Raw genomic sequence first — 10,898 nt, 5'->3', positions numbered from 1 at the left:
TTATCACTACTAACAACATAATCAAATAATCACACTGCATCAAATTCAAAAGTCATACTACTCAATCATCGGTTACAGAATTACTAAAGTTCACTTTACTTTCTATAATACGGGTTAGCCTAACTACTAATAAATCGAAATCTCTTCAGCCTACATGGAACTTTTTTTGTTGGCAAATTGATAAATCTACTGATCGGTTCTGTTTAAGGAAAAAATTTAGCTTGCACTTTCTCAGTTATTTTTTAAACGAATATATTTTACTAGTGATTGATTTTGCACACCATACATTTTTTTTATAGCAAAACCACCACGTACACTTTCAAATAAACAATAACTAAAATAAATTACCCAAAGTTGTTTTGAAATGCAAATTTCATTTTACTTTACAAATGTTAGATTTCTAATGTTTTGAAATAAATAACATTACTTGCTCACATTATTAGACAAACGTGACAAACACTTCGCGGTTTGCAAGGACATTGGTCTAAAATAAACTCAATGGCAAATACGGTGTTTGTATTGAACATATCTGGATTTTTTTGTTGTTGATAAATACTGATGACCCTTAAAAAAAACTTGAAAAGGTTGATGAAGAAAGTGTTCTATAAAAGCAATCCCTGGATTAATCCTTAATATGAATTTTCTTAATCAATATACATTCAGGAGAGGAAACTATTTAATGGCATATAAAATTACGTACACGCAAAAAACTTGAATGAGGTTGATGAAGCAAGTGTGTTACAAAAGCCAACAACTGGACTAATTCTTATTCTGAATTATCTAAATCAGTACATATTCAGTAGAGGAAAATAATTGATGGCATACGAAATTTAAAAAAAAACAGGTACACGAAAGAAACATAAAAAAAAATAATACTCTCAAGCAAGCAAAGTAAGACCACATATAAACGAAATAGATGAAATTGGAAAAGCAACAAGCCGGAGAGGTACAACCGGATATCCATATCAAAGTAAAAATAGAGAGAGAGAAAAACAAAGATAACAAGCATCAAGTGGGAGAGGTAGGATCACATTAATTTGCAGATATAACATTTTATCGAAATGTCTTTTTTTAAATAATAATTATGAGTTTCATAACAGATTATGAGATTTGTACTCTGTAAATTATACATGTTTTATGTTATATTGCGTATAAGTGTCCTATTAAAAAGAAAGAAGAAAAATGAGAGAATAAAATAGACAGTAGCTTTTATTATCTTTATGTTTTTATACGATGCCAAAAGAGTTGACAACCTTGACCTATAACGATTTACTTTTAAAAATTGTTACTTGGACGGAGTGTTGTCTCATTTGCACTCATACCACATCTTCCTATATCTATAAATAAAGGCAACAGTAGTATACAGCTGTTAAAAAGTTATTAATTCATTAAGAGAAAATAAATGCTGGTTACAAACTAAATCGAAGGGAACACATCAAATATACGAGGAAAACAACGAATCAACAAAAACACTGAAGTGTAAACAAATACGAAAATTCAACAAAAACAGAAACAAACTATAAGATAATAACTGCCATTTTCCTTAAAATGATATTGCATTTTACTCTTTGCAATTGTGTTACCTAATTTTCACAGGATTGCATAATGATTAATGTCTACTAATGTCTAAATAACCTGACTCTTTATTTGTAATTTTACTAAATGCGTATGGAATATATGCCACAGGACGTAAATTGTGAAATAGTGAATCAATATACGTATCACTCCTATGTGCTAAGTCGTATGTCTCTTTGTGCTTTTTGATACATATTTGTTTGTTTGGTTTTTTAAGTGAGTAAGATTATAACTCAATGTTGACTGTTGTGTCCCTATTTTTGACATATTTACATTTTATGTATTTTCCTCGATGTTCGGTATTTTCATTAATTTTTACTTTTGTCTATAAATATTACAATATGTCTTCAGCAGAGTATCACTGTTTGCACTTTTACATCACAGTTGCCTCCCACCAATCCAAGTTCTAACAGAACAAACCTACCTGTCATCATTACAAATAAAATCACATCAAACCTACAATAAATAAAAAAATACTTCTGAATCAGTCTTTTCTTCAACTCTGTATTCTGTTCTTTGTGCTACAATTGTTGATTACGATTAAGGTATAATGAAGCTGGAAGTTATTTGGTGTTACCAAGTAAAGAGTATTGTAATGTATTTTATAAATTAACTGTTGATAAACATGTATTTGACAAAATATTTAGATTTTTCCCCCTCAAATGCCCTTTAACATCGTGCTTTATTAAGGCTTTTCAACTTCTTTGTTGACAAAACACGCGTCTGACACAAATACAAAATTTCCATCCTGGTAGCTATGATGAGCATACAACCGTAATCAAGTAATACATTGTATACTATAACATTACTGAAGCTAGTAGTATCAGTAAGTAAATTATTCCAAAAAGTACTGCAATATATCGTCAGTCTTTTTACCATTACAAGATTACTCCAGTTAATTACAAAACAATAAATTGTTAAATACAATGGAAGAATTGTTCTTGATTTGTTATTGGCGAACCAATAAATCGGTAAATACATTTTATATTTTCACGACTAACAGTTAAAGAATGTTTCTGTTTAAGTACTTTTTTGTATTACGTATCCTCTTGTATTCCGTTTTTTTCTACAACCTTGACAAAATGTTTGCATTGTTGTCCTTTTTTATGCACACGTGATTTTCGGGTTAGTTTTGCCGTGATTTTGAATAATTCTGCTCCAGTGCTAGGGTAATCTTTTACTAGCAGTGAGGTTATAGTTTTTTGGCTACGCTTTGGGGGAATCTTTGTAACATTCGGATGAAGAACAGCATCAAAAGGGCTGTTCCTTCCTTTTTATTTTTTTTTTCAGTACAAGTCCTGATTTTATGTCATGGATGAATATCCCATATCATTTCAGTATTATTCGATTTCATTTTTTGTTAATAACCTTGCTGATGTTTCATAAAGGTTTGTGTTTCTAACGCACTAAAACTATTAAATGTATTTTTAGTGTAAAGAAGCTTACATACATTATACGTGAGAGTATTAAAGCAAACATTTCTACATAGTAACAGTTAAAAATGTTAATGCAGTATTTTCTCTGAACGCTGTTAAGTTGAAATGTGTATACAGTGACGAAATCATATCCACATGATTAACACATTTATGATCTCAATACTTCCGGTATCGAGGCTCCTGATCATGGGATGTTGTCTATGCATAGGTTCTTTGACACTTGGAGTAAAATGCTTAAAACGAAAAGTCCCGAATCAAATGGTAAATTTTACTTGCTTGCGATTGATAATCTTTCATTGTTGACATTTCAATACTTTCGATTAACTGTAAAACGTGTATGTTCATGATAATGTTTAACCACGCCACATACAGTTGGGTGCAGACCAAGCATTACCTTAATTAAACGCAAGTTAACGCGGCGTGCACATATTTCGTTAGTTAACTTTAAATTTGGCGTTTACTAGTAATTGCCCGTTTACTTCATTTACGTTAACGCGGTCAAAATGGAAATTTCTAATGTCTACTCGAGTAAAAAGTAAAATCACAAAAATACTGAACTCAGAGGAAAATCAGTTCGGAAAGTCCATAATCACATGGCAAAATCAAATAACAAAAAGCAACAAAAACGAATGGACAAGAACTGTCATATTCCTGACTTGGTACAGGCATTTTCAAATGTAGAACGTTTACTATGTGTCCGTATAATCAGTAGTAAACGGCCATTTACTTCAGATTTCACAAGTTTAAATTAACGTGCACGTAAAAGTAAACGGGCGTTTACTACAGATTTCTCAATTGTATTTTTACGTGCACTTGAAAGTAAACGCGCGTTTACTTTTCGCGTTAACTAATTGTGTATCGTCGTGTGCATTTGTACATATATTTATGTTGTTAAAATGACTTAATATTTTACGTATATGTGTTTTAAACCTTAACATTCAAAAACACTTTTTATTAGAAATATAACCATTTATTAATTGCAAAAAAAAAAAAAACAGTTCCAAAAACTTTCAACAGCGGATTTTTCTATCGTTTCTGTTACAAAATTTACATATACAAATATCGACTCTCAAACCGGCATATTTATAAAAAAATTGCCAAAATTGAATATTGCAAAACTATGTGTACATGTAAAACATGTAAAATTATGTTGTTAAAGTAATTTGTCAACATTCTTTACGACAGATTCAACTAGGTTATGCTTCAAGAAATAAAATAAATGACATATCGTACAAAACTTTGGTTCTATGCCGTAGCACATTATTTTTAGATCTAAAAGTTAATTATTGTATCAATGTATATGTTACAGTAAATAGGTGAAATTAGGAATTACATGTAATTACTAAAATTTAGGAATTACATGTAATTCCCGATGCACTTAGTAAATACAAGTAATTCCTAAAACTGCCCAGTTATTACCAGTAATTACTAATTTTTAAATGATTTTTTACACCTATTTACTAACTATTGAAACAATGTTGTACTATGGTCAGCTGATCAAAAGTTATGGTAATACCTACTAGAAGATCAGTGAATACTCTTCAAAAGTGATCAACCTAAAATAATCTTTTTTGTTATTGGTGCATAAGCTACGAAATATATAGCAAATTAAATATGATTTTTGTGTTGTTAAGACTTAGTCATTAATTATAATGAAATTAGAATTCACTTTTAGCAGGCAATCTCACTTGTTCTATTTTGTTAAATATGCTGAGAAACAAAATTTAGCCGCTGATGACGGAACATAGGTTGGTTCGCTATGTCTCGCGTTTTTGTGATAAAAGTCCCATGCATGCTCGACAAAAATGGAAATAATGTCAACAAAAGCGGTGAAATTTTATGGTGACTTATTCAATCCACAAAAAGATTAGAATCATCACAAATGTCCGACAGAAGAAGTCATTGTTGTCGCTTTGACACATTCCTCATTTCCTTTCTCAATTTTATAGTTAATAGATATAGGAAGATGTGGTATGAATGCAAATGAGAAAACTCTTAATTCAAGTAACATTTTTTTTTTTAAAGTAAACCATTGTATGTCAAGGTATGGCCTTCAATACTTAGCCTTGACTCACACCGAACAGCAAGCTATAAAAGCCTCCCAAAAATACTAGTGTAAAACCATTCAAATGGGAAAAAGAACAGCCCCCCTCCCCATATAAAAACGAGAAACTAGGAAAACTGATGAACTATTTAGAAAAAGGAATTTAACTTTTGTCATTGGGCAACTTGAAAAGCAAAATTATAAAATATAATATAAACAATAGGCTCTCAAGATCCTCAATCGCTCACCTCATTTAATTAACTCAATTTATTCATCAATCATGATTTATATTTTTGAGTTATAATGTATATCAGTGTTTGCTTTAAATTGCTTTTTTTTGGGTCATATATGCCACAAAATGAATATATAAGTTATGTAGAAAATCATCAGATATTAACAAAATTTGAACTTGATCTGTAATTTGTCAACTTAATACCAATTCTGAAATCATATTTTTAAAAGCAAAAGGGGTAAGTTTGGAGTTAATTTTCAAAGTTCAAGGACCACAACTCTGCACAAAATCATCAGCCTGAAATAAAATTCCAACTTCATCTATAACTTGTCTGGATAAAACTTTTTACCAATTTTCAAATCAATATCACTTCAAACTTCCCACAAATGTCTGTTTAAATTTTGGATTGATATCAATGTCTTGCATGCTGATTTTTAGGGAGTTTCAAAACGTATTAAACCACAATTTTCCAGTTTCGATTCACAATTAGCTCTAAAGAGTATGCACTTTTGATGTGCCTTATATTCCTTAATCCTTAAGTATAAGCCCTAAAAATCCCTATCCCTTTACTTTCTTGTTTGGTATCTTGAATTATGTCTTTAATTTTAAAGCAAAAAAAAATCAAGTCAGTAAATATCTGTAAAAATGACAAAAATAATCAGTAAATACAAGTAATCACTGAATCAACTAGTAAATACATGTAATTACTAAATTGGCTAGTGATTACAGGTATTTACTGAAATGTTTAGTAATTACGTGTAATTCCTAATTTCACCTATTTACTGTAACATATATACAGATACAGTAACACGTAGGTCTATGTAGTATAATAAATAAAACTCCAAGCAGCTTTGATCTTGAAATAATGTACCATCAAACTGAAATATAAGTCTAATTTGAAAACTAGAAATTATCATTTCAATAGGAACAAATGAATGCACGACGCTCATTCAAGTTTTTTTTTCGGTTTTATTGTAATCATTCCGTTCCTTCAAACATATTGCACCATTACATGTATCATGTAAATTGGTTGTTTAAAATTTTACTGAATGTTTTTGTTAAAAGTAAAAACTGTGAATAATATTACATTGAATGAAGTCAATTTCTTTTAAAAAGGGTGCTGGTCCTAAACCCTTTATAAAAAAAACACCATAAAAACTACTTTCCCCTACTAAATCTCGCGTAGGTTAATTCGGAGACAAATCAAAGTCATTGAAGTTTTGGCTATTTTCTTTTATTTTCCAAGATAGTGTCACAAATAAATCAAATTCGCACACCCAACCTTGTCTGCCTGTATCCCAATTAAAATAAAAACTAAGATTTTTTTTATCATGACCTGACGCCGTTTACTTGCAGTTATCTTTTACAAATAGTTACAATAGTCTTGCTATAGGCACTAATTTATGAACAGAACACTTCCCACTTATATGACCGTCATTCTACATACATGTTAGTCGAAAAAAGTAACAAAAGAGCATGTGTCACTGCATATACACACTTCTCTAGTTACATGTATGAAAAAAACCCATGAAATCAGGGTTTTAAATAGGCTGTGAAAAATCTGAACATTAGAGAAGGTTCATTTCGATTTCATGTAAAATTAAATGTTTATGTAAATACCCTGTCTCTTGTTGAGAATATATATTCCAGCGACAAATATTACACGCAGATGCTTATCGTGTGACAAGTTTGTTTGCATGAAAAACTGACTACTACAAACTGATATCGAGGTATACTTACATGCAATAGCTAAAATTAACGAATTTTATGTTTCCTTTTCATACATTTTCTATTTAAGACATGAGAAACATTTATGATTTTTTTTTTGGATTTGGGTTTACACAATACAGAATAATAAACAAAAATATAACGAATAGAGTAATGGTGGATCCCCTCCAGACCCTCATTTTTATATATGTATATGTATATATAATGAACAAATACGGTAGCAAGTTTGTTAAAATGTCTTCTTCCGTACATCTGTATAGACTTCTTAACTGAAATGTTTTGTTTTCGTGAATATTCAACTCCGTGCCTCTGCATCAAAATCGATGTCTAAACAATGGTAAGCTTAAGAAATATTTGGTGCACTAAGCATATATTTTTTTGCATATTTGAACACGTCTAAGGAATATATTTCTGGTCAAAAACGAATTCAGTATGTACTGTACAAATTCCGCGTAAGTGACCATAACTGGGAAATTGAAATACATCTAGGTCGAGACAAAGAGAACACAGAGTGTGTTAAGTTTGTAAAGTTTTAGAACACATTTTCCTTCTTTGCCAAATCAACTGTAATATTAGTACTCAAACCACATCTTCTACATTTATTTTCAGCAAAGAACAAATGTAGAATATTTTTATCTTAAGTTTAGCCTGCATAGATACCGCTGAAGTTGCTGATCTCCGTTAACACGTGTTTACTACAAACAGTTAACGGGCGTTTACTTTTTTTTTTTATTATTATTAAAATAGAAGACACGCCTTTTTATCGTTAACGCGAAGTAAACGCGAAAGTATTCACCCGTTTACTCTTTATAAAATAAGTAGACGCGCGGTATTCGCGTTAACACGAAGGTAAACGCGAAATAAACGCCCGTTTACTATTTATGTCGAGTAAACAGTAAACGATGCGGGTAAACGCCGCCTTAACTTTTTAGGCCCGTTTACATGTAATGCTTGGTCTGCACCCAACTGTACTTAATGTATCCTGCAGAAAACTGTTGTTCAATAATGTCCATTTCAGTATAGAAAAACATTGTTTGTCGTTACATATTTTATAGTGACTATAAATAAATGACCATATTCATATTGTTCTTTTTCACCTTTTTTAGCCAAGGCGTTGTCAGTTAATCTTCAAACTCTGAGTTTGACTGTCACTCTTGTATTTTTCTCCCTTCTTTTATCTACACCAGTACCTATGTGAAATCGCTAATGATATACAGTTCTATTGATTTGATATCTACTTTGAAAACGTTCTGACTTCGGCAATTTCCGTCAGCTTTGTCATTTCCTTTCTATTGACGCATTTCAAATCAACTGTTAAAAATATATTAACACCTAGTAAATATTTTTCAAAATCCGTTGTTCATATTTTCAACCAATCGAATTTTCGTCTCACTTGCTTCTCGATAAGTATAAAAGCAGCAGTTAACAGGAATAATTACAGGTAAAGGTTTATTTTGTAGGAAGCACCACAACGAACGAATTTATAGTACAGGTAAGATATAAAAAAGATCACAATTTGATAGATATTGAAATTCAAAAAAAAAAAAAAAAAGCGTTATGCGTGTGTTACTTTAGTTATGAAAACAATTGTTTTTTTTTCTTTTCAAATGTGTTTTTAAATTTCGGATAATTACATCAATTTCACCACGAAGAAGATGCTTCTAAAGAGAAACAAATAGAAAAGACTAGTTAGTATAAGAATATACAATGTATAAGTGTTGAAAACAAAATTGGAATTCTTCTGATTGATTTTTATATAGGACTATTATTATATTAAATTCTTTTTCTATTTAAGAATATGTCTCATTTCAAATATGTTGAGTCAGAAAGGAAAAGTCGTAAATCCAAAAAGAAGACCAAAGAATATGCAATATTTCCTGATGGAGATGAAACGGACTGTTCGAGTCGGACAACATTTTATGACGTTTGTCGCCAAAGTTCGACAACTACATCAGTCAGCGAACAGTCGAGCACAGAAGATGCAAACGGTCATATTTCAGAGAACACATCCAATCATTACATTGAAGAAACCCACGATGATGTATTTTATAAACTGAATTCTCTCACAGGAATTGATAGAGTAAATAGTGAATGTACATTAAGAACAAAAACAACAACTACAACCAAAATCTCTGCCATTGATATAACAATTACTTCTCCGGAACCACTGAGATCACCGACTTATATTCGTCCATCTTGTACTACACGAATCAGAGACGATATAGAACCTGAAACATCGTCGGATGAATTTGAAATTCGTAGAAGGAGTATGTCAAGATCAAAGAAAGTTAATAATATCACAGAACCTCAGAAAATAAGTGTGTTAGAGAATAATATGAAAATGTTACCCAGCATTGACGTCATACCTCCAAGTCCTACGTTATCAGTGCTATCACAACGGCTCATGATTAACAGGGAAAAGACTGGTTCCCTACAGCGATCCGGAATAACATTGAGTCCAATATCACCCCGTACCTTGACTCCTATGTCATCTCTGTCATCTAGTTCAACAATGTCAGATACATTTTCACTAACATCCGGTTCTGAAGACGGCATCCTGAGTGTGCGTTCTAGATTTTTCAATAGAAGAAGCGTTCTGCCTCCAATCATTAGGAGTTCTTCTGAAGAAAAACAACAAGAGGAAGAAGACATGTTTCTACAAGCATCAATTAGAACCGGTAAGAAGAATAAAAATCCAACGAAATGCAGAAAGCCAAAATCCACGTGCTTCGAGGAATATCGCACAAATAGCTGTTGTAGTGAGAGTATAACCCATACACAGAAATTATTATCAGATTTCCATCGACACAATGAAAACATATCTTCACAGTTTGATATAGGTTCTTCAAAGAAAGATAATCTATATAGGCCGATGAATATCCCTTCAACAAAAGTTGTCGAGCATCACTACAAGGAAAATGTAGTCAATAAAAAGGAAAGAGTATCACAAAATATCAAAAGCCAAAAACAAGGACATCCGACTGGAAAAGACACTAATAGGGTCGATAATAAACAAAATACTCGTAAAAAATCAAATGTAAATGGTACTCCTTGTAAAAGCCTGCTGACTGTAAAGGATCATTACAATAAAAATAAAAACATACAATTTGATTCTAGAAAATCGTTAAAAGGAAATCAAAAACAGGAAAGATTAAGAAAAAAGTCCATAAGTAAGAAAAGGGATCTGTTAATTAAGACACACAGAGTTGAAAGTGTGTGTAAGAGTATTTCAGACTCAAGTGATTGCGTGTCAACCAAAAGTGACCCAAGAAACAGGTCTGAATCTATCAATAGTTTTAAGAAGTATTCCAAAAGTATTTCTGATTCAAGCGACTGCATGTCCTCTCGAAGTGAACAAACGGATTCCACTTATCTATGAACTGACTTTATAGCTATTCACAATGACTACTACAATCGTACGACTTCACATTGTCACAGATGATAGCATCTTACATTTTGTTACGGAAGAGACTTCAGTTTGCGATAGATTGAAATTGATGTCTTTGAAGCATTTGAATTCTGCTTGCACAATATGATTTTGATAACTTATGTTACGTTTTAATAAATATGATCATATTTTGTTCTTCTTGTTTGAGCAAACTTGTGTTTTTGTGAAAATTAAAAATACATTTAATATGTGTATGTAGTATTTGATATAAAAAAAAAAAACATATTAAGGAAGATTGTTGTTAAAAATCACAAGCAGTATCACTATAGACATATATATGTTCACGAAATTAGAACCTCTAACCTTGCACGTGATATTTGCAGGTAGCTTTCCAATATACAATGTACTATAATACTTGTAAAGGATTTTTTTTTAATAAAACAAGTAAATATGTGTTTTTAATAAATAAAAAAAGTAGTTTAGTATATTAGTCTA

The 10,898-nt window shown here is 31.1% G+C and overlaps 1 protein-coding gene across 1 annotated transcript; it reads left to right on the top strand.

Annotated features, from left to right (window-relative positions):
• Window positions 1-8,468: 8,468 nt before the first annotated feature.
• Window positions 8,469-10,653, top strand: LOC143058814 (uncharacterized). Its single transcript, XM_076232273.1, has 2 exons — window positions 8,469-8,507; window positions 8,811-10,653. Exon 2 carries the CDS (start codon window positions 8,814-8,816, stop codon window positions 10,392-10,394), a length of 1,581 nt encoding a protein of 526 aa, XP_076088388.1. The 5' UTR covers window positions 8,469-8,507; window positions 8,811-8,813; the 3' UTR covers window positions 10,395-10,653.
• The last annotated feature ends 245 nt before the right edge of the window (window positions 10,654-10,898 follow it).

This window comes from Mytilus galloprovincialis, chromosome 14, assembly GCF_965363235.1.
Source record: "Mytilus galloprovincialis chromosome 14, xbMytGall1.hap1.1, whole genome shotgun sequence".
Taxonomy (NCBI): Eukaryota; Metazoa; Mollusca; class Bivalvia; order Mytilida; family Mytilidae; genus Mytilus; species Mytilus galloprovincialis.
Note: the sequence above shows the minus strand (reverse complement) of the source record. Positions and strands in the feature narration are given on the sequence as shown.